Source organism: Symphalangus syndactylus, chromosome 21 (assembly GCF_028878055.3).
Source record: "Symphalangus syndactylus isolate Jambi chromosome 21, NHGRI_mSymSyn1-v2.1_pri, whole genome shotgun sequence".
NCBI lineage: Eukaryota > Metazoa > Chordata > Mammalia > Primates > Hylobatidae > Symphalangus > Symphalangus syndactylus.
In genome coordinates this window covers 65,547,864-65,573,560 of record NC_072443.2, presented here as the reverse complement: position 1 = coordinate 65,573,560, position 25,697 = coordinate 65,547,864, and the positions used below count along the sequence as shown (strand labels likewise).

Genomic DNA, 25,697 nt, shown 5'->3' with positions numbered 1-25,697 from the left:
GATGAGAATCTGAAGCCAGAGAAGTGCAGATTATCAGTGCTGAACAAACATCAAAGATGGACCTTGCCCTAAAATCCAACATGCATATTTCTTGTAGAGCTGGTCCTTCTTTTCAGTGACTTCTGCCAACTGGAAGTCAGGGGTTTATGAGAAGACTGTAATAATAAACTGGAAGACTCTCTTAAGTAGCATTGGAAAATGACTATTTCTCATGCCAATACTAGGAACACTGAATTTGAGGTAATGTGAGAATTTCTTGATGATTCTGTCAATTGCATAAGAGTCCCAGGCTGGAGATAAAGATTTGGGAAGCATCTATATATATAGGTGGTAAACTAAAGCCAAGTAATTATCTGCAGACTCATAAAGTCTACTATCATTCAAATTCTTAAGCAATGTCAGTGAAACTCCTGCATTCCCTGGAGATGATTCATCTTCTCCAAAATTGTGTCAGCAACCAGACATAACTGTGAATGTCTACAGGTCATCTTTGTAATAGTAATTTAGAGGGGTTTTTTTTTTGCCATCATATCCTTTCTTTCATATTTTTAAATTTCTAAAGCCTAAGGCATATATTGGCATTTCTTTCAGTTAGAAATTTCTGTTTTTAGAAAATTGAAGAGCCAAATACTCCTGAGAATTGTTTGACCCACTGAGTTTAAATTATATCTGCCTGCAATATAAATTATTGTTGGATAAGATGCTTGTACAATTCCAGTGGCTGGAATACACAAACGCTGATTTAGGTCATTTCTGGCAGTTATTGAACAAAAGATTGAAATGAAGAGATTGTTTATCTATCCAAGAGACAAACTGTGTCACAGGGTCAAATCCCAGCACAACCGTTTAATATTATATTTGAATTTGTAGTTTGAGAACAATACTTAAGGAGTCCTAGAAGAATTCTTTTGTTTCAAATCTTGAAAGAATATGGAAGTTCAAAACAGATGGTTCTCTTTTAATATGTGAATGTGTTTAATTCTGCTTCATATGTGGGCTCTGCATATATTACAAAAAAAAAAAAAGACATTTAGAAATGGCTTCTGAAATAATAGTATTGAACTAACCTGTTCAGGCCTTCCTCTGAGTTGATACAGGTTGAGTATCTCCTACTTGAAATGCTTGGGACCAGAAGTGTTTCAGAGTTTAGATTTTTTAGGATTTTGGAATATTTCGACCCAAGCCTAAACATGAAGTTTATTTATGTTTTATATATACCTTATACAAGCTATATACATATCCGGAAGGTAATTTATGCAACATTTTAATATTTTGCAAAATTTAATGTATGAAACAAAGTTTTCACTGTATTTGACTATGACCAGTCTTATGAGATCAAGTGTGAAATTTTCCACTTGTGGCATCATGGTGGCGCTCAAAAACTTTTGAATTTTAGAGCATTTCAGATTTTAGATCTTCAGATTAGGGATGTTCACCCTGTGTTTAGACATGGAGTTGTAAAATGTAGTTGAACCTTGATATTAAGCGATAAATACCCTGTACCCAATGCATTATCACAAAAGGGGGAGGGGCTAATGATATATCTTATAATATGCTTAACTGGGATTTTTGTTATCTAGGGACTTTGAACTAGGCAACCCCCCCCAAATATGGAGATACATGAGTCATTTTCATCAAGCACATGACTTCATTTATTCTAGTTTGAAAAACTCACTCGTTTAGATATGATTCATCCAATCTAAGTGAGCAGGAGTGAAAACCTTTACTGCATGGGCTTTTGCCCTGTAGATTTGCAAATGGCATGTTAAGATAAAGACTATCTCCCTTTGTCACATATATAATATGACACTTCATTTCTGATCTTCGTGGGCCCACGTTCAGATATTCACTTTGAGAGGAATATGTTTATATCAGTTCAAATTTGTCTTCTATGAATTAATTTTACTTTAAAAATAAAGAAAGTGCCAGGTGATCTCTCACAGACACTGAATTTTTCGTTGATTTCACCTTGGCCAGCACAAATAACTACCACTGAGTATTCTCGTCTGGTTCCTTGACCTCCATAACCCTGTGGGAAGAGACAGAATGAGCTCTCAGAAGTACTTAACTAGTTAGAACTTTGCAAGGTCTTTTCAAAATTCTCTCCAGTCCCTCCCTTCTCTGCCTCACCTGCTTCTTGAGATTGCAAGGTTTTGCTTCCAGCTTTCTGCGTTTTTGCAAAAAAGCAATAAGTAAGCCCAAGTGTTACAGGAAATCTATGACATTGAAATCTGTCTCTGCATGTGATTTTGATGTTTCCTTTTTGAACTTCAACTTGACATTGCTTCATAAGTTACATTTGCCCTTCTATTTTTTTCTTCACTCTTTCAAAAGTTTGGCTTCGTTGTTAATATTCCTCACATATTTCTGTGGCTTTTCTTGTTTGCTTTGTTTTCACGGACTCTGCAGGGGGTCAATATTCAGCAGGTTGAATGTGAAATCAGGCATACAACTGCATTAGCCCTATCAGGGTTACACATCAAATTTTCCAAGCAGAGAACCTTTTTAGCTTCCTTTGCATTAGCAGCAGGAAGATAAAGAACAAGAAAGACTTGCAGCTCTTTTAAGGGTGTAGGTTATAACCCTTCATTCAAGTTAATGTTTGTTGATGTTCTAAATTTTTTTGAAGTTGACCCTTTTGGCCTCCCCTTATATGCAGCAATGCATCATCCCATCAGTAGAGCATTTGTAAAACTGTGTTTTGCTCGTTGAAAAACATAAAATTGCTTGTAGATGAGAAAAGAAAAAAGCAGCATTTATTCAAGGGCCTAGAGACCTCTGCTGGTTAAGTGACTTGTTGAGTGTTTTTCTAGTTTTGTTTATTATTGAAAAGGTAAAATATACAGTTTGGCCTCAACAGTAGCAATTTCCTTTTGAATTAAATTATGGATAATCTGAAACATTGTTGAGTGAAGATACTGAGGTCAAGTCAGCTGGAAGAGATGTTAAGAATAATGAGTAGCATCTCCTAATTAAATATGGATATCAACTTTGATTATTAGGTTTACCTTGGTAGGCATTACCCTGTAGACATGCCCTGTGAACACATAAAGTTCCAGAGTGACAGCTATGATTATTTTCTGCATGACTTTGGGCTGAAGGTCTTCTACCTGAATATGTTTATCATTATTCTTAATGGCACAAATTGTGCTTGAGGCAAGATTTGATATTTATGAAGACTTTTTATGGAACATGGAATTAACATTGTCTTTATATCTTTTGAAAATAAGGAAAGAAAATGTGACTTCAATGGAGCACAGAAAATGTATTATCATTTGGGCGGCGGGGGGTAGTAGATAACAGTGGGCAATGTGGGAATTAAGTGCTACTTTGAATTCTTGTGTTAAGACTGGGCAGGACTTGATTTCCCGAGGAGGTTTGATAAAAATCAGAACTCATTTAAAGATTTTGGGTTCTAGGGTCATATTCCTGTGGATAACATTCTATCAATATGAAATCAATAATAAACAATGATGATAGTCTTAAAGGAGAAAGAAATCATAAAATTTATCTATACAACATGTGGGAGTGAAGTATATTAGTGAGGGACAAGCTAAGCTATTCTCACAAAGGAGACTCCAAAATAAAGTAGCTTAGATAAGAAATTTATTTCGCTCTCACATTATTTTCCTCAAAAATGGCAGATGAATGTGGAGCTCCTTTGCTCCACACAGTCACTCATGGTCCAAGGCTGACAGGTCGGCATTTTCATCCTATGTAGCTTCCATGTCTGCACCCAAGGCTATTTCAGTTGTCGGTCTTTTCCAGTCAGTGTGAAGGGAAAAGAAGAGGTTGGGGAAAGTATCTTTAAGTGAATAACCCCAGAAGTTGCACTCACCACTTTCACACACATACAGCTGGCATGAACTTGGTTAGATGGTTACCTCTAGCTGCAAAGCAGTCTGGCAAATGTAGTGCATACCTGGGAATATACCAGCCTGGTTAAAAGTGGGAGGGGGTGATGGGAAGATATTCTCTACTGAAAGGAAAAAAGGAATAATAGATACTTACAGGAGAGGGACAGTTAATTTTGCCATATGCTATTGGTAGTTTTACCCATGTTGCATTTAGGGATTAAAAGACTACAATATGAACCACAAAAATGGTATTCAGAGTAGGGTATAGGCACCTGCCTGAATGTCTACCTAGTCTTGTTATTTGCATAATATCTGGAAAGGGAATTTTATTATAAGTGTATTTTTGCCCTTTGATTGCATGTGATAAAAATAGATTGAGTACACACTGAATATACACCTTTCTTCGCTTTTTGGATGCCTATAGCTCAACCTAATTGGATTCAAAGAATAAATGATATTCACGTGGCCATGGAAGAAAATGTCTTTTGGGAATGTAAAGCAAATGGAAGGCCTAAGCCTACATACAGGTGGCTAAAAAATGGTGAACCTCTGCAAACTCGGGTAAGCAAGTTAATGGTAATTGTGTCTTAGTCTTGACTATAATGTTTAATATAGCCTGATTGCCATGGAAACGGGAGAATGGTGAATTGTTTCTAAAATAATATACAGTGAAACACCATTATAGTGGAAAAAGTGAGAGTGAATGTAATTGATAAATAGAAAGTGCACTTAAATCCAATTCTCCCTCTTTCAATTAAGCTCTTGTACTAGATCTTTGGTCTTCAAAGATTAACATGTGTAACTTTATAATGGGAAAGTTATGCAAAAGTTCTGGAACATGCAACTGTGCTAAGATACAAAGGAAGATACATTCCAGGATCCACGACAAGAGAAGGGGCATTGACACAATACAGGATGTCCATCTAAATAGAGAAACACTCTGACAAAGAAATGTGAATGAAGCAGGGGCAGAGTGGAGACCCTGAGAATGAGGAACAATTGTGTCCAATTTAATTTTCCTTATGTATTTTCCTACTGAACCTCAAATATTAATTGAAATTTGACATTTTCCTCAGGCTCCAAATTGAGAGGCAGTCTTTCATGCTGAGATTTCTTCCTCCAGTAGGCCACCCAGGAAAGAGTGCCTGCTCAGAGCAATGGACCCCACATGAATTTACACGACAGGAAAAGAAAGGGGACTGTTTTGCCTAACCCACCCCCTACCTCATGCACCTTCTGCATTTACTGGAAGGGCTCCAGCTTGTCCATGATTCTGTCAATTATAAAAGCCAAACTCAAACAAATGGCAAGAGTATAGGTACCTAGGTACTGGTATTTTCCTCCTTTTGTGTAATTGTTACCAAAATGCCGGGGAGTTGGTCTAGGTCCTGTTGCTTGCTGTGCAGAGAGCCAATCACTGAGACAGTGAGTATTGCCAGGAAATAAGGCTTTGTTCAAGAGAATGGGAGATCAGTCTCAAATCCATCTCTCCAACCAACTAAAATTGGGAGTTCATGTAGCTGGGGAAGGGATGCAGCTGTGTGCAGGAAGGAATTAGGTGGGGGTACAGAGGCAATTATGACAGATGAAGGGTCTGGTGTCTCAGTGTCTGGATGCCATGATCTAGTGAGTTTGAGTCCCTTGCTTGAGGATCAACCTCCTGAGGAGTGAACTCAGTGAGACCAATGTAAGTTTCAAGTTTTAAAATTAGGCAGGTCAGTTTCTGTGTTTATTCAAAAACAGGTAATTATCATTTCTGTGGGACAATTGGGCTTGTTTCTTAATGTGAGGGAACATGAATATCTAGATTTGATCAAAGTCTAATAAAGTGTCCACTCAGCTAACTCACAACCCTGCGGCAAACAGAAAACTAGTACCTCTCTATATATATATATATAGAATGGCAAGTCTCCTGGAGAGGAGTAGATCCTTTTTGATACTTATGAAAATTGATACATAAGTTGTATATCCTCAGAGTGACAAATGAGGAGGATCTTCTGTGCCACTTACTAACTTTGCCCCCTTCAGATTGGCCACCAGATGGTCCTCAGCTTAAATCACGCCACTGACAGCAATAAACTAAGGGAATATTAAACTATTGATACCTACATTTTTTAGTAAACCTCAACCAATATTAAATATTTGTCTCTGTTTCATCCAAGACTGTAATCCTATTAACCTTCAAAGTTTCACCTGCTCAAAATGTGAGTGTTTTAAACACTCTAAACAGTAAATTTGGTTGTATTTCTAAAACCCCCAATTCTGGTTAGTACAAAGCCTTAAAGTGAAAAGGCATTTTAAATTTCAAGTTATTCTATTTAGAGAGGATATTAATCTGAATGGCTCCACTATTAAATCAATGAGAACTCAAGAGAATCCTACAATTTAAATTCCATTTACCAACTGATGTACTGGTTGTTCGATTTAGCATCTGACCTGCCACAAATTTAGTTGACAGATAAATAGATCATGTTATGTAAATTGCTTATATGATGGCTATTTTCTTCCCATTAAGCTTCCTTGATATTACCCATGGTAAAATTGCCTTGAAGTCTCAGTTGTAGAAGGTCATTGTTTTTATGTTCCTCTTTTCTTTCACAGGATAGAATTCAAATTGAGCAAGGAACACTCAACATAACAATGGTGAACCTCTCAGATGCTGGCATGTATCAGTGTTTGGCAGAGAATAAACATGGAGTTATCTTTTCCAACGCAGAGCTTAGTGTTATAGGTGAGTCTTTATACTGGCAAGAAAAAGAATAAAAACTCTTTAAATCACTAAACTAACTTGTTCTTTGCCAAGCATAAATGTTCAATCCAAGAAAAGGAGTAAAGAAATCTTTAGGCCAAAGATACTACTCGAGAAACAAGTAATAAGCAAGTCTGTAGGCAATAACAAGAGAACGCTTTCTAAATCAGCCTCTTCTGATGCTTACAATGGGGACCATGCTTCCCTTGGCACTCGTTTTTATTCCTCTATTGACTGCGCTTCTAAATTGAGCAAAGTTTTTGAGATGCTTTTTGGAGTCTGCTGCTGATTTGGTGTAAACTTGAGCTTGGAGGGAATAAGAGCTGACTTGGTTTGGAAAGGCTTATTTGAACAGCTGACGGAATAAACCCTGCTCTTCCACATCTGAATTTTTCCAGACTATGCATTAATGGTCTTTCTTCCAACTACATCTTTCATCGTGTGCCACTTCCTCCCTCTTCTTCAGCTGCATTGATCTTTCTGTTCTGCATATTCACCATCCTCCCTTCCTCTGCAGGCCACTGGTACATAGTGAGTGCATCCTCTGCCTGAAACGCTTTTCCTTCCCCTCTTCATTTCTGTAACTCCTTCTCATTTCCCATCTCCCAGCTTCATTGGTGCTTCCTCAGAAAGTCATGCTTGGGTCAACTATTCCTATTACAGATTTTTATACTATCTTTTACCTCTCCTTTGTGAAAGATGCCACAGTTACAGTTTACATTTTTTTGTGTGATCTTTCTATCTTTTTCTCCCACTGCATTTTAACCTCTCCATGATGTCAAGGATCATAATTGGTTCAATTCATCATTGTATTCCCAGGACTTAATATAGTATTGAAGCACATAGTATGCAGTCAATAAACATTGAATGAATGTAAGAATGAATGAGTGTGTTAAATGAATGAAGAAGTTGAGGGATTATTTTATTAAATGGATTAATAGATTAGGTCAGTAAAGAATTGAAAACATAGTTGAGTGAAAAGATGAATCTATGGACGTTAAAAAAAAAAGTTAAGACCAACAGCTTGCATTATTCTGTGGAAAAATTTTGAATTTGTCTATTATTGTAAAAGAAGAGATGATAATAAAAACTGAAAACACAAAAACAAATGGAAATGATTTGGGAACTGCCTCCTATTTTAGAGGCTTTAAGTAGTCATTCTCCTTGGTGAGAGCATAATGGAAGATTATGAATAAGAGAAAAACAGCACACAAAGGAGCTAATTCACATGCTCTGATAAATTGTCCAGTTTCAGAGTCCCGACTTTCCCTTATGAAAAACATTCGTTGGTGCCTAGCACGTAAACCTTGCATATAGAAGTAAATGTTCTCAAGTAGAATGTACTTGCATTCTGTGCAATGTAAAAAAATAAAAAGAAAGAAAAACTTCCACAGCTGCTCTTCTCACTAAATTCATTAGCACTGACTCAAATCCTATCAAAGATAATGATTGTGAGATTTCATGGGGATGGAGCCTTTTTCAAAGAGGCCTAGTAATGGTTATATGCTCTTGGCATAGCATCAGCATGGCTAGGCCTACTGGGATCCTAAACACACATACTTCTCACCCTGTAAATATTAGGAACAATAATTTTCAACCCCTTCCAGGACAAGTATGATGGTTCCCTTCTGCCCAGATTTGCTAACTATTGGTACTTGGAACTGAGTCTTTTGGAGTACAGTTCACCATGGCAAGATTGCTTAGGAGTTTATTCTAAAACAAGTGTGTTCTCTACTGTATGTCAGCTAGTTGGAAGAACAGCTAAAAGTGAGATGTGGCCTAATGAAGTGAATCGTAGTGTCTGAAAACCCTCTAGATGAGCGCTAGCCAATTTATCAGTCTAGGGACCCCTTTATAATTTTAAAAGATTTTGTGGATCCCTTTATTAAAATAAGAAAATTTGATAGAAACAAATGACTCCAATAAAGTGAGAAAAGCTGTTTAATGATTTTTATCTAGAGTGCCTACCCACAGCTGAAAATAACAGAATATATGTGTATGCGTATGTGTACAATAATGGATTAAAACCACTCTGCATAGCCCTCCCCTCTCTCCCTCTAGTACTAGGATTCAAGGCCTGTTAGCTGGGAATCACTGTTCCAACTTTTACATTAAGGAGTTTATTTTAAAATCATTTCCAGTTGGAACTGTCTAATTACAAATGAATTTTTGATCTGAGCTCTTAAGTTTCCCGATGCCAGCAAACTAGAAGTGTTAGTCTGTTTAAGCTGCTATAACAAAAATACTGCAAACATGGTGGCTAATAGAAAACAAATGTTTATTTCTGATAGTTCTGGAAGCTGGAATTGTGACACCAGGGTGCCAACAAGGCCAGGTTCTGGTGAAGTCCCCCTTCTGGGTTGCAGGCTGCCAACCTCTCACTATATTTTCACATGGCAGAAGGGGTGAGGATCTCCTGGGCCTCTTTTATAAGGGCATTAATCCCATTCATAAGGTGCTTCACCCTTATGAAGGGCTTCACCTCTTAAAGGTCCTGACTGTTAGTACCATCACCTTAGGGGTTAGGATTTCAACATAGGAATTTTGGAGGGACACAAACATTCAGACCATGGCAGTAGAGCAGTCAAGATAAAATGAAAATGCCTGAGAAATTATTTAACCATGTTTAACATGAGAACAATAAAGGCATGTCATCAAATTATATAGGCCAAACAAGTTGTAAAAATGTAAGACTTGCAGGAATTCACGAAAGGGAATTTGGCTAGGGGGCTGGGCTGGAAAGCTAAGCCCTGAACAATTTAGATTTTGACAAACACAAAGAATATTCCACATCAGAATGAAATGGCTGGAACAAAGGCTCAAAATTATAAAATATCTGGGATAGTTTCTTGCACATAGAGAATCTTCAATGTTTTTTAAAATTGTTGACTCATCAGTGGATGAATGGGCAAACAAAATTTGGTATATGTGTACACAGTAGAATACTGTGTAGCCATAAAAAAAGAAAATCCTGTCATTTGTTCATGCTATATATTTCACATAGCATGAACCTGGAGGAAATCATGCTATGTGAAATAAGTCAGGCACAGAAAAATATCACATGATCTCACTCGTAAGTAGAATCTAAAAAAGTTTATCTCGAAGAAATAGAGTAGAATGGTGGTTGCCAGGGTCGGAGGAATCTGTGGGGGAGGGTTGCGAAGATGTCGTTCAAAGAATACACTTCAGTTAGATGGGGCAAATAAATTCAAGCACTCTATTGTATAACATGACGATTATAGTTAATAACAAGATATCGTACTCTCTAAAAATGCTGAGGGAGTGGATGTTAAGTGTTTCACCACAAAAATGATAATTATATAAGGTAATTTATGTTAATTAGCTAGATTTAATCATTCTACAACGTATATAAATACTTCAAAACATGTGTGTAATAGATATAATTGTGTCTGTCAATCTAAAAAGTAAAATAATAAAACAAAATAAATAAAAATTTTGATTCAAATACATAAAGCATATATGGGAAAATTTAAACTTGAAAAAGAAAGATGGTGGCCGGGCACGGTGGCTCACAGCTGTAATCCCAGCACTTTGGGAGGTCGAGGTGGGCGGATCACCTGAGGTTGGGAGATCCAGCCCAGCCTAGCCAAAATGGTGAAACGCCGTATCTACTAAAAATATATATATATAAATTAGCCAAGCATGGTGGCGCATGCCTGTAATCCTAGCTACTTGGGAGGCTGAGGCAGGAGAATCACTTGAACCCGGGAGGCAGAAGTTGCAGTGAGCCAAGATCATGCCATTGCACTCCGGCCTGGGCAACAAGAGTGAAACTCCTTCTCAAAAAAAAAAGAAAAAGAGAAAAGAAAAAGAAACATGGAGAAGTCATTAAGGACCAATTTTTGAGATTCTTGAATGACAAGCTTGCAAGTTCCCTGTTTAATATCCCATTTTCACTTCCAAAAATTCCCAGTAATATATTTCAGGTAAATTTAAGGGCAGTTAAAGATTGAGTGTGTAAACCCGTATAGTCTCTCTTAAGTGAATAAGGAAGAAGACATCTGACTATTTAAAAATACACAGAAATTAATATTGGTTAACTTGGGTAAGGTATAATATGATTGTTTTCCACAAGTCACTTTGTTCCTTATATAGCAGAAATAGTTTGGCTCTTTTGGATCAAATAACTAAATTGTCATTACCTATGCTAGAATCATGAGGATGCTGAATTGAACAAAGAAACAAAATGGAAACAAGATAATCTCTTGTTAAGGTTATCTCTTGGCCAGGTGTAGTGGCTCACGCCTGTAATCTCAGCACTTTGAGAAGTTGAGGTGGGTGGATCACCTGAGGTCAGGAGTTCCAGAACAGCCTGGCCACCATGGCAAAACCCAATCTGTACTAAAAATATAAAAATTAGCTGGACATGGTGGTGCATGCTTGTAGTCCCAGCTATCTGGGAGGCTGAGGCAGGAAAATCACTTGAACCCGGGAGGCAAAGGTTGTAGTCAGCCAAGATTGCACCACTGAAGTCCAGCCTAGGTGACAGAATGAGACTGTCTCAAAAACAAAAAATATCTCTTGATAATCTGTATAAGAAAGAAAAAATATATATGTAGGTTCCACCTATTGATTAAATATCAGGAACCTCCAATGCTATAGAGGAGATTCCTTTTAATGTTGGGTGATAGCCCTGCAGTCATGAGTAAGAGATGTTTAGGAAGCATATATTTAATAGGTTTTTCCCTTGGTTTTATTTTATGTGTTGTGTCTTGGTATTTAATGTGTATGTAACATGTCTGTATTTAGTGGATTTAAACTGCTAAATAATTAATCTGTGTGCTGGGTGATTTACTCACTGCATGGGCAAACGCCATAGAGAGACTTTTATCTTGAGGTCAGTATATTGGTAGGCCTGGTTATGAGTACATCAAATGGAAATGTCCTTGTCTGTGACTGAACTATTACAATTGATAGTTTATTATTTCCCAAGGCAACTGTTCCTAGACCTTTTCTGCTGTCTTAGCCTGAGTCATGGATGAGATTCACTTGTGGGATATATCCCTGTGGGCATCCCTGAGGTGCTGTACAACTCCCTGGGTGAGAACCATCATTCCACTCCTTTCCCCCACTCATGAAGGTGTATTACAATTACAGTAAATAGAGCCTTGTAATCATAGGGAAACTGAATCTTCTATACGTAACTTAAAAAGTAATGATAACTAAGTTAGGTATTTTGTTGGTGAAAAAATAACTCTTCTAAAGTAATAGTTCTACCCATGTTTAGTATTTGTGTCCACTCAGATGATCATATTGGTGATGGGGACTGCTGATTAAATTGCTAAACTTGAAATCATTGGGTAAATATAGAGGATAGCTAACGTCTCCGGAGCAAGTCTGAGGCAAGTATTCAGGTGTCTGCAATTCACTGAAAGAATGTTCTCCAGGAAAAACCTGTAAGGAAACGGAGAATAAGGAAGAAGGAGGAACCAAACAAGGATGGGGTCTTAGGTAAAGTCTAGCCTAAGTCTAATCCAGAAGGGAGATTTCTGGAACATAAACTGTACCTCAGACCCATTTCCACCTTGAGGTAATGAGGCTAGCTTTTTTAAAAATCTCCGTTTTAATCACTTCCTAAGCTACCTCTTAAGTGGGGTTGCCGAAGTGGTAGGGGTCAAAAATCTTTCATTTTGCTTATATATGAGAATATTGTGAAAAAAATTTTTTGATTTTACAATTGGAGGAGCCATCCCAAAGGGTGAGTGGGTGTCTGCCCAGTGGTCTTTTGAATATGACTTTACTTTTCCAGGACTGTATAATGGAGGAGAAGTAGCTTCTACCCTGAGGAAATTATGTCTAGTGGTTCAGTATCCCGGGGGTTCTCCTGGCCTGTATGGTGGAACACATCTGACCCTGGCAGGACACTCAAATACCATCAACTAACTGATGGCCCAATTAAAGTGAGGTGCAACCTTGAGCAATTGTCTGGTTAATTTGGCATCTATCCAGATGGTTGGCTCCCAAATTAGAAAAACATTAAGGCTAAACTACAAGTTATTTCATAGGGACTTTCACAAGTGCTCATCTGCATCTAAGTCTGATTTCTCAACTGCCTCGTCGAGCCAGATTACAAAATAATCAAATGTGCTGAGTGTGATCAGCATCTAATGAGAGGACAAATGCCTTTCTTACCCAACTGCAGTCATGTAGGCAAGAGCTTTACTTAAGTTGTCATGAAGAGGGAAGCTGTGCACTTGGCTCTCAAAATCAAATTTGGTATATTAAGTTATTGATCATATACGTACCAGTAGTAGGAGGATGTCATTACTCATTTTACTGTGAAAACTGACAGAATTACGTGTGAAAGCCTTTGCAAACCTAAAGGTGTTTATAACAATATAAGAAGTTTTGGGCTTTTTTTTTTTTTTCCTCTTAGTATCCATACCAAAAACTTAGAGATAGCCATGAAATCACCAGTAAATCCCAGTTCTGTGCTTCTCAATTTTTGCTGCAGATTACAATCATCTGGAGAACTCTTTAATATCCTGATGGCATACCATACTCATTATCAACTAATTCAGTCTCTGATCCTAGGACCCAGGCATTTTTCCTTAAAGCTCCCCAGGTGTGACTCCGAAGAACAACAGAATTTGAGAACTATTGCTTTAATTGATCAGGTTTAAAAAGCCATTGAATTTTCCTAAAATATTGATTCTCAGGCTTTATCATGCATCAAAATAATCTAGAGGACATGTTAATACACAGATTGCTGAGCTTTACCCTGAGAATCTCTGATACAGTAGTTCTAGAGTGGGGCCTGGGAATTTATATTTCTAACAAGTGATGTTGATGCTGATGCTGCTTATCCAAGAGCACCATTTGAGAACGACTATCCTAAAATAGGAAATCTGTCCTACCCAGAGGGCTTTTGTTGTTGTTTTTAAAAATTGAACAGTCTCCCTATCAAAACATCTGATTTTGGATCAAAAAGCACTCTGAATCCAAAGTACCCCTGTATGAGAGAAAGAGCAGGCATCAGAGATTCCAACACGGCTGAAGGCCCCATTTCAACAAGAGAGCGAATGGGAGTAAAGCACACAGAATGTCTTGACAGACTACCATGTGAGGCTTGAGCTAAAGCGCTGCGTGGCATGACTCTGGTAGTTAAAGCCAACTGAGGGGAGACATTGAAAGCTGATAAATATTATGATAATCCCTTACATCAATTCCCCCAAAGAAATGCAGTGAGTGAGTTAGAGTTTAAAATATTATTCTAGAATGCAGCCTAAGGCATCACTGAGCATTAATACTTTTTATACAATCCTATAACCAAAATCTCTGAATCTTCTGTAAAACTGCTGTGAAGAGATTATCCATCTTGAACTCCTTAATCCTTTACATAAAGATATTTCCAATAAATTTCTCATAAAATGTAGAACTTCTCTCAAAAGAAGAAAAGTTTGCATCTTCTAGTAAAGAAGCAAAGTTTTTCATCAGTCAGTAAGAAATATGTTATTTTTCTCTTTGCCCAGTCTGGGACTAATTTAACTCTGTTGTATTAATTCTAGTGAGATTGTTTTCTACCCTTTCCCTATTTGAATTGAGTCATATTGTAAATGTATTTACTACTTTATGTCTTTTACCATTATCTACCGCAAGTTCTTTGAATTTGTGAATAAATAAATAAATGAAGTAACTATTTTTCCCCCTCCACCACCTTCTGGCAAAATTGATTGCATTTGGGGAGCCTAATCTAAGGAGTATTAATTAGATTGACATTCAAGATTTGGTAGTGGGGGGTGATTCATCAAGATAGTCGAAAGGGAAGCCCCAGACCCTTTTTCCCCAATGGACCAATTGCCATTGAAAGAAATAAAACCAGCTAAGAGATTTCTGCACTCCAGTCAAGTGTAAAGCTAGGAGCATTAAAGCACTGTAGAAACATTTATGGCACTCGCTTGCTAGAGCACCTCCCACTCACCCCAGCGTAGCACAGAGCTATCAGTAGAAAACTTCCAATTCCTAATTTCTTGCTGGGGAGGGAAAGAAAAGAGTGGAAGGTACATCCAGTGTTTTTACTTTTGAGGGGGAAGTACTACCTGAGGGAGTGGTTTCCGTTTTGCCTGAATCTAAGTGATGACAGAAACTGGGCTTTGTGGGAGGCCCTCTGAGAACAAAGTCTATCAACATGGTTTGGTGTGGTATCAAGCTGTACCACAGACACTAGGGGAGGTCCAGTACCAACAGAGGGAAATCTAGTGCTTCCTGCAGCACTAGAAAGTCCACAGTACTTGATAAAGACACCAAGGGAAGCTCCTGAGTAGAAACCAACACATCTTCAATTAGGGGATTACATACAAAAGCCCAGAGAAGAGGCATCATCAGAAAAGGCTTGAGAGATCTGCAGAATCTCTAGCTGGACTGATTGCTCTCAGACTGCAAACACTAGGAGAAGTGTCTGATTTTTTAAATGCCAGAATTCCAACAGCAGATAATAAAGCACACAAAGAAACCAGAAAACATGGCCCAACCAAAGGAACAAATTATATCTACAGAAATCAACCCTAAAGAAACAGGTATGTCAATTACCAAAGAATTCTAATTTCATTCTTAAAGATGCCCAAGGAATTAAGAGACAGTACAGATAGATAACTAAAGGAAATCAGGTAAATCATGCATGAACAAAATGAGAGTATCAACAGAGATAAAAGATGAAAATGAACCCAAAGAAATTCTGGAGGTGAAGAATACAGTAAGTGAATTCAGAATACAGTACCCAATTTACTAGAGAGATTCAACAACAGGCTTGACCAGACAGAAAAAAATAATCACCGATTCAAAGACAGAACATTAGAAATTATTGAGGCAGAGGAGCAAAATGGAAAAAATAAGAAAAGTGAAGAAAGCTGAAGGGTCTGTGGGACATCATCAAGTGCAGCAATATAAGTGTTATGTAATTTTCAGAGAATAAAGAGAGAAAATGGCAGAGAGCCTATCTGAAGAAAAAATGGCTGAAAACTTCCCAAGTCTGAGCAAGGAAATGGACTCACAAATTTTAGAAGCTCAAGATCTGCAAGTAGGATGAATCCGAAGAGATCTACACTGAGACACATTATAATCAAAGTGTCAAAAGTCGGAGACCAAAAGAAAATCCTGAAAGCAGCAAGAGAAAAGCAACTCATCACAAACAAGTGTGCATCTATAAGATTATCAGCAGATTTTTCGGCAGAAACTGCATGCTAGAAGGGAGTGAGATGATCTACTCAAAGTGCTGAAAGAAAGAGCTGCCAATCAAGAATACTATATCTGGTAAAACTGTCCTTCCAAAATGAGGGAGAAATTGAAACTTTCCCAGATAAACAAAAGCTGAATGAGTTTATCACCACCAGATCTACCCTTCAAGAAATGCTGAAGGGAGTCCTTTAAGTTGAAATGAAAGCATGATAAACAACACAAAACCATATGAAAATTTAAAACTCCTAGATAAAGGTAAACATACAGACAAATATAAACTCCTGTAATATTGTAGGTACAAAAATCACTTTTATAAAAATCTGATATATAATTTTTAAAAAAGTATAAAAGGTAACTATAAATCTATGTTAATAACTATACAATAAAAAAGGAGGTCATTTGTGTCATCACTAACAAAGTGGGGGAGCAAGATATGAATAAATAGTTTTTATACATGATTGAAGTTAAATTGTTGCCACCTTGAATAGATTGTTAAAACTTTAAGATATGCTGTGTAATTACGGTGGTAACCACAAAGATAGTATCTATATAATATACACAAAGGGAAATGAGCAGTGAATCAAAACATATCATTTAAAAAAATAAACACAAGGCTGGGTGCAGTGGCTCATGCCTGTAATCCCAGCACTTTGGGAGGCTGAGATAGGCAGGTCAATTGAGGCCAGAAGTTCGAGACCAGCCTGGCCAACATGGTGAAACCCCGTGTCTACTAAAAATACAAAGTTTAGCTGGGTGTGGTGGCGCATGCCTGTAATCCCAGCTACTCAGGAGGCTGAGGCATGAGACTCGCTTGAACCCGAGAGGCAGAGGCTGCAGTGAGCCGAGATCACACCACTGCATTCCAGCCTGGGTGACAGAGTGAGACTCTGTCTCAAAAATAAACAAATTAAATAAATAAAAATTAAAACAAAAATCAAGGAAACACAAAAGAAGACAGAGGAAAAAGGGTAAACACAAAAGCTACAAGATACATAAAACAATTGAACAAAATGGCAATTCTAAGCCCTTCCCTATCTCTAATTATTTTAAACGTAAATTGATTAAATGCCCCAATTAAAAGATACAGGTTGACTGAATGGATTAAAAACAAACAGGATCTAACTATATGCTGTCTATAAGAGACACACTTTGGATCTAGGGATACACACAAGCTGAAAATGAAAGAATAGAAGAAAAAATCCATGCAAACCAGAACCTAAAGAGAGCAGGGGTGACCGTATTAATATCAGACAAAATAAACTTTAAGACAAAAACTGCCACAAGAGACAAAGAAAAACACTATATAATGATAAAAGGACTGATTCATCAGAAAGACGTAACTGTTAGAAATATGTATGCACCTAATATTAGAGCTTCCAAGTGTGTGAAGCAAACATTGCTTCTGAAGAGAGAAATAGCAACACAATAGGAAGATGCTCTGATGCTTTATTTTCAATCACGGATAGAACAATCAGACAAAAGACAAATAAGGAAGCAGAGGATGTGAACAACCTTATAGGCCAGGTGGACCTAACAAGCATATAAAGAACACTGCTCCCTGCTACAACAGAATATGGAATCTCATGCACACATGGAACAGTGTCCAAAAGAGACCATATGTTAGGGTACAAATAAGTTTTAACAGATTTAAGAAAATTGAAATCATACGTAATATCCTCTCTGACTATGACGGAATGAAACTAGAAATTGATAGCAGAGGGAAAACAGGAAATCCACAAATATGTAAAAATTGAACAAGTCGTTCTTAAGCAACGAATGGGTCAAAGAAGAAGTCAGAATGTAATTTAGAAAATATCAGGAGACAAATGGAAATGAAAATACAACTTATCAAAACTTATGGATGCAGCAAAAGCAGTAATGAGAGGGAGGTTAATAATGATAAATGCTTACATTAAAAAAGAAGAAATATCTCAAATAAACACCGTAACTTTGCACCACAGCCAACTAGAAAAAGATTTTAAAAACTGAAAAATCAACAGAAGTAATGGAATAATATACATTAGAGCAGAGATAAAGGAAATATAGAATAGAAAAATAATAGGAAAAAAATCAGTGTAAACAAGAGTTGATTTTTAAAAAGATCAACCAAATTGACAAACCCGTAGTAGACTGAGAAAAGAGTGTACTCAAATAAATAAAATCAGAAATTAAAGAAGGGACATAAAACAGATGATTCAGAAATAAAAAGGAGCATAAAGACCACTGTAAATAATTATTCACTGAAAGATTGGATAACCTAGAAGAAGTAGATAAATTGCTAGAAACATAGAACTGCTTAAGACTGAGTCTTGAAGGAATAGAAATGTGAATAGACTTAGAACTAGCAAGGAGATTGAAGCAGTAATTTAAACCTCCCAATAAAGAAAATCCCTGGACCAGATGCCTCACTGGAGAATTCTACCAAATATTTAAAGCAGAATTAACACCGGTTTTCCCCAAACCCTTCCAAAGAATTAAAGAAGTAGGACCACATTTAAACTCATTCTGTAAGTGCAGCATTATCTTAAAACCAAAAGCAAACAAGGACACAAGAAAACTACAGACCGTAACCCTGATGAACACTGATCCAAAAATTGTCAACAAAATACTAGCATACTCAACTCAGTAGCACATTAAAAGGATTATACACAGTGTCAAATTGGAATTATACCTGAAATGCAAAGATGGCTCAACATACAATAATCAGTTAATATAATATACTGCAGAATGAAGGACCAGAACCACATGATCATTCCAACTGATGAAGAAAAAGCATTTGACAAAATTAAATACCATGTCTTTTTTTTTTTTTTTTTTTCACTCTATCGCCCAGGCTGGAGTGCAGTGATGTGATCTTGGCTCACTGCAACCTCCATCTCCCGGGTTCAAGCATATCTCCAACCTGAGCCTCCCAAGTAGCTAGGATTACAGGTACACGCCAACATGCCTGGCTAATTTTTGTATTTTTAGTAGAGATGGGATTTCACCATGTTGGCCAGGCTGGTCTCAAACTCCTGACCTCAAGTGATCCTCCTGCCTTGGCCTCCCAAAGTGCTGGGATTACAGGCATGAGCCACTGTGCCCGCCTTAATTCGATACCTTTTCATGATAAAAACACTCAACAAAGTAGAGAAGGAAACTACCTCAACCTAATGAAAGCCTTATATGAAAATTTTTACTTCTTTCCTTTCCAATTTGGATGCCTTTTATTTATTTATTTACTTATTTATTCTTTGTCTAATTGCGCTGCCTAGGACTTCCAACACTAGGTTAAATAGAAGTGCTGAGAGAGTGAGCATCCTTGCTTTGTTTGTGATCTTAGAGAAAAAGCTTTCAGTTTTTCACTGCTAAACATGATGTTTCTCATCCACCTTACAGTCAGAAAATTAAAAACAGAATTACCATATGATCTGGCAATCCTAACATTTGGTATATATTCAAAATAATTGAAAACAGCATCCCGAAGAGAGATTTGCACACCTATATTAATTGCAGTATTATTCACAATAGCCAGGAGGTGGAAACAACCTAAATATCCATGAATAGTTGAAAGGATAGAGAAAATGTGTTTATATACATACAATGGATTATTATTTCTGTTATGTATTACAACATGAATGAACCTTGAGGACATTATGCTAATGAAACGAGCCAGTCACAAAAAGCAAATACTTCATGATTCTACTTTGTGAGATGTCTAACATAGTCAAACTCATAGAAACAGAAAGTAGTGTTGTTACCAGGGGCTGGGAGAGAGGAGGAGGAAATGGGGAGTTGGGAAATGGGTATCAACTTTTAGTGTTGCAAAACGAAAACATTCTAGCAATGAGTTGCACAAAAGTGTGCATATAGTTAATACTACTGTACTGTACACTTAAACATTGTCAAGATGGTAAATTTTATGTTATGTACTTTTTACCACAATGTAAAAAATAGCAGATTTAGCAGTATTTTTCAAACTTGAAGGCTCATATGAATTACTTGGGAATTTTGTTAAGTTTAGATTCCAATTTCAGGTCTGAGGTGGGTCCTGGAATTCTGCATTTCTAACAAACTTCAAGGTGATGCCAATGCTTCTGCTCTAGGGGGATCACATTTTCAGTGGCAAAAAGTTGTGAAATCATAGATGTCTGTCTCTTTCATAGTGGATGGAGTTCAGGAGGGTGTACATTTAACAAGCTTCTCCTGGTGATTTTTATGGTCAGTTAAATTGAGTTTATTTGAGGTGCCACAGATCTATAATCTGCTTTCTAGATCTCTTTCTTATCCAGTCTTAAGCCATGACAACAGAGTACCTTTCTAACTCATAAGATCGTGTAGATGGTGGAAGGAGAACAGGACTGTTCTGTTGGTATAATGACACTGTGTCCATTTAATCCATGATTCCATTGTTACATTATCCAAGAGTGCAACATGACCCAACAAAACCTCTATCAGTCATGTGAGGCATTTTTTTTTTTTTTTTAACAGAAGAAGAGCATTGGCACCAACAATATTCCATCTCTTCTTTTTCCAGCATGAGGAGACCATGGTTCTTCTAGACTCCTAAAGAAAGTCATTTGTGCTTAGTGTAAGGCATGTTGCTTTTGGTAAAGTCTTTTGAATGTGACGAAAATGAACATAGCACAAAGGCAAAATATATGCTCTCATTGCCTGTAAAACTGTTTCTGGTGCTTTATTGAAAGAGCATGATAAGCAAGATATCAGTGACTGCTGCATTGCATAAACATAGCTCTTCTACATTGTAATATGGTTCTGGTGAGCCTGCATGTCTAGAATAGAGCCTGTATCACTGAAGTGCATGAAACTGCTGTGATAACTTGTCTCACAAAGCCTCAGGGAACATATTCTTTGAGCAAGTAAACTCAAAGTGAAGTTCTTACCTTCTCAGTGCTGGGTCAGCTGTTGGGCATACTGGGGAGGAAAGAGGAGACCATGTGCTTCTGCAGAACAAGACCCAAATCTGGGGATAGCTGAACTTCCAGGGTGCACTTGCCCTGTTACCTTCCCCTAAGTGTATGTTGTGGGAAAAGTAGGGAAAGGCGGTTACCTGCTAGAGCTAGCTGAGCGGCAGGAGCTGATTCTATGTATCTCTTCTCAGCCCAGCATTCAGTGACTTCATGTTGATAGCTTGAAATTGGCCAAGGTAGGAATATCTACACCACAGAAATTGGCAAGGACTACAAACCAAATTCTTTGGTGTTTTATTTTGTTGTTTTGTTTTATTTAGAGAGCCACTTGTAAAACATTTACTATCACACCCATTCAGATGATTTAGTACTGTAAACAGCCCATATGGTATTTCTTGGATAATTTGTTTCATTAGACTGAGGTACAACTCCAAAGAGGATGTCATGTCCTGTACACAGGACTGGAAGTTCAAGAAGCCATTCGTAACCCTATATGAAGGGGAGAAAGGGATGTGGTGTTCAGGCAAAGTCTCATGAGAAGGGAATTTCCTGTTTTGAACTGAATCCCTGACTTCTTTCCTGCAACGTACATTCATTCATCAAATACTGATTAAATGTCAACTTTTTTATAATACACAAAAGGGAAAGAGGCTCTTCCTTGAATTATGCCAGAAGGCAGACAAAAGAAAGATTGTTGCTTTTTGGCTGGGCATGGTGGCCTACACCTATAATCCCAGCACTTTGGGAGGCCAAGGCAGGAAGATGACTTGAAGTCAGGAGTTCAAGACCAGCCTGGCCAACATGGTGAAACCCCATCTTTATTAAAAATACAAAAAAAAAAAAAAAATGTGCCAGGTGTGGTGGCACACACCTGTAGTCCCAGCTACTCAGGAGGCTGAGGCAGGAGAATTGCTTGAACCCAGGAGGCAGAGGCTGCAGTGAGCCAAGATCGCATCACTGCCCTCCAGCCTGGGTGACAGAGCAAGACTCTGTCTCAAAACAAAAAAACAAAACAAAACAAAAAACCGATTGTTGCTTTTTAAAAATTGACTTAATTCTTAATAGGTTCACTGATTAAATGTCAACTTTGTATCAAGCACCGGGCCAGGCCCAAGGGATATACAGATCCAGGATACATATTCTTGCCTTCAAGGAACTGATGTTCTAATAATAGCTAATAACAAGAGCTACTATTTCCTAACTATGAAATTCTAGAGTTTTCACTCTCATAGTCTAATGACTCTCTTCTGTTCATTTAGCAGACTTTGCATACTATACACTACCTGCCTAACCAAGGATATGAGTTTGTATAAGAGTTTAAGATACTGACATGTAAATGAAATATCACCAATTTGGACTGATATAAGAAAGTCAATGTGATTACAGAGTGTTTAAAATGAAGACTGTCTTATTATCTTTATATGGATAGGATGGGTCAAAGGAGGTTAACAAGAATTTAGCAGCTGAAGTCCTACTTAAAGCATTATATAAGAATGATTTTTGGGAGGGTGGAGCCAAGATGGCCGAATAGGAACAGCTCCGGTCTACAGCTCCCAGCGTGAGCGACACAGAAGACGGGTGATTTCTGCATTTCCATCTGAGGTACTGGGTTCATCTCACTAGGGAGTGCCAAACAGTGGGTGCAGGACAGTCGCTGCAGTGCACCGTGTGCGAGCCGAAGCAGGGTGAGGCATTGCCTCACTCGGGAAGCACAAGGGGTCAGGAAGTTCTCTTTCCTAGTCAAAGAAAGGGGTAACAGAAGGCACCTGAGAAATCAGGTCACTCCCACCCTAATACTGCGCTTTTCCAACGGGCTTGGAAAACGGCACACCAGGAGATTGTGTCCCGCACCTGGCTCGGAGGGTCCTACGCCCATGGAGTCTCCCTGATTGCTAGCACAGCAGTCTGAGATCAAACTGCAAGGTGGCAGCGAGGCTGGGGGAGGGGTGCCCGCCATTGCCCAGGCTTGCTTAGGTAAACAAAGCAGCCAGGAAGCTCGAACTGGGTGGAGCCCACCACAGCTCAAGGAGGCCTGTCTGCCACTGTAGGCTCCACCTCTAGGGGCAGGGCACAGACAAACAAAAAGACAGCAGGAACCTCTGCAGTCTTAAATGTCCCTGTCTGACAGCTTTGAAGAGAGTAGTGGTTCTCCCACCATGCAGCTGGAGATCTGAGAACTGGCAGACTGCCTCGTAAAGTGGGTCCCTGACTCCCGAGCAGCCTAACTTGGAGGCATCCCCCAGTGGGGACAGACTGACACCTCACTCGGCCAGGTACTCCTGAGACAAAACTTCCAGAGGAACAATCAGACAGCTGAATTTGCAGTCCACAAAAATCCGCTGTTCTGTAGCCACTGCTGCTGACACCCAGCCAAACAGGGTCTGGAGTGGACCTCTAGCAAACTCCAACAGACCTGCAGCTGAGGGTCCTGTATGGTAGAAGGAAAACTAACAAACAGAAAGGACATCCACACCAAAAACCCATCTGTACATCACCATCATCAAAGACCAAAAGTAGATAAAACCACAAAGATGGGGAAAAAACAGAGCAGAAAAACTGGAAATTCTAAAAAGCAGAGCACCGCTCCTCCTCCAGAGGAACGAAGTTCCTCACCAGCAACGGAACAAAGCTGGATGGAGAATGACTTTGACGAGTAGAGAGAAGAAGGCTTCAGACGATCAAGCTACTCCGAGCTACAGGAGGAAATTCAAACCAATGGCAAAGAAGTTAAAAACTTTGAAAAACAAATAGATGAATGTATAACTAAGATAACCAATGCAGAGAAGGGCTTAAAGGAGCTGATGGAGCTGAAAGCCAAGTTTCGAGAACTACGTGAAGATTGCAGAAGCCTTGGTGGCCGAGGCGATCAACTGGAAGAAAGGGTATCAGTGATGGAAGATGAAATGAATGAAATGAAGTGAGAAGAGAAGTTCAGAGAAAAAAGAATAAAAAGAAACGAACAAAGCCTCCAAGAAATATGGGACTATGTGAAAAGACCAAACCTGCGTCTGATTGGTGTACCTGAAAGTGACGGGGAGAATGGAACCAAGTTGGAAAACACTCTGCAAGATATTATCCAGGAGAACTTCCCCAATCTAGCAAGGCAGGCCAACATTCAGATTCGGGAAATACAGAGAATGCCACAAAGATACTCCTCGAGAAGAGCAACTCCAAGACACATAATTGTCAGATTCACCAAAGTTGAAATGAAGGAAAAAATGTTAAGGGCAGCCAGAGAGAAAGGTCGGATTACCCACAAAGGGAAGCCCATCAGACTAACAGCTGATCTCTCGGCAGAAACTCTACAAGCCAGAAGAGAGTGGGGGCCAATATTCAACATTCTTAAAGAAAAGAATTTTCAACCCAGAATCGCATATCCAGCCAAACTAAGCTTCATAAGTGAAGGAGAAATAAAATACTTTACAGACAAGCAAATGCTGAGTGATTTTGTCACCACCAGGCCTGCCCTAAAAGAGGTCCTGAAGGAAGCACTAAACATGGAAAGGAACAACCGGTACCAGCCACTGCAAAAACATGCCAAATTGTAAAAACCATCGAGGCTAGGAAGAAACTGCATCAACTAATGAGCAAAATAACCAACTAACATCATAATGACAGGATCAAATTCACACATAACAATATTAACTTTAAATGTAAATGGGCTAAATGCTCCAATTAAAAGACACAGACTGGCAAACTGGATAAGGAGTCAAGACCTATCAGTGTGCTGTATTCAGGAAACCCATCTCACGTGCAGAGACACACATAGACTCAAAATAAAGGGATGGAGGAAGACCCACCAAGCAAATGGAAAACAAAAAAAGGCAGTGGTTGCAATCCTAGTCTCTGATAAAATAGACTTTAAACCAACAAAGATCAAAAGAGACAAAGAAGGCCATTACATAATGGTAAAGGGATCAATTCAACAAGAAGAGCTAACTATCCTAAATATATATGCACCCAACACAGGAGCACCCAGATTCATAAAGCAAGTCCTGAGTGACCCACAAAGGGACTTAAACTCCCACACAATTATAATGGAAGATTTTAACACCCACTGTCAACATGAGACAGATCAATGAGACAGAAAGTTAACAAGGATATCCAGGAATTGAACTTAGCTCTGCACCAAGCAGACCTAATAGACATCTACAGAACTCTCCACCCCAAATCAACAGAATATACATTCTTCTCAGCACCACACCACACCTATTCCAAAACTGACCACATAGTTGGAAGTAAAGCTCTCCTCAGCAAATGTAAAAGAACAGAAATTGTAACAAACTGTCTCTCAGACCACAGTGCAATCAAACTAGAACTCAGGATCAAGAAACTCACTCAAAACCACTAAACTACATGGAAACTGAACAACCTGCTCCTGAATGACTACTGGGTACATAACTAAATGAAGGCAGAAATAAAAATGTTCTTTGAAACCAATGAGAACAAAGACACAACATACCAGAATCTCTGGGACACATTCAAAGCATTGTGTAGAGGGAAATTTATAGAACTAAATGCCCACAAGAGAAAGCAAGAAAGATCCAAAATTGACACCCTAACATCACAATTAAAAGAACCAGAAAAGCAAGAGCAAACACATTCAAAAGCTAGCAGAAGGCAAGAAATAACTAAAATCAGAGCAGAACTGAAGGACATAGAGACACAAAAAAACCCTTCAAAAAATTAATGAATCCAGGAGCTGGTTTTTTGAAAAGATCAACAAAACTGATAGACCACTAGCAAGACTAACAAAGAAGAAAAGACAGAAGAATCAAATAGATGCAATAAAAAATGATAAAGGGGATATCACCACCGATCCCACAGAAATACAATCTACCATCGGAGAATACTACAAACACCTCTACGCAAATAAACTAGAAAATCTGGAAGAAATGGATAAATTCCTCGACAAATACACCCTCCCAAGACTAAACCAGGAAGAAGTTGAATCTCTGAATAGACCAATAACAGGCTCTGAAATTG

General features: G+C 38.3%; 1 protein-coding gene across 12 annotated transcripts in view; it reads left to right on the top strand.

The window, feature by feature from the left end:
• CNTN4 (contactin 4) overlaps window positions 1-25,697 on the top strand; it is a 985,842-nt gene that overhangs the window by 813,017 nt on the left and 147,128 nt on the right. For all 12 annotated transcript variants that reach the window (XM_055259613.2, XM_055259617.2, XM_055259612.2 and 9 more), the window contains 2 exons: window positions 4,282-4,418; window positions 6,459-6,588. In XM_055259613.2, the coding sequence (XP_055115588.1) occupies window positions 4,282-4,418; window positions 6,459-6,588 (267 nt within the window). The remainder of the gene's footprint in view (window positions 1-4,281; window positions 4,419-6,458; window positions 6,589-25,697) is intronic.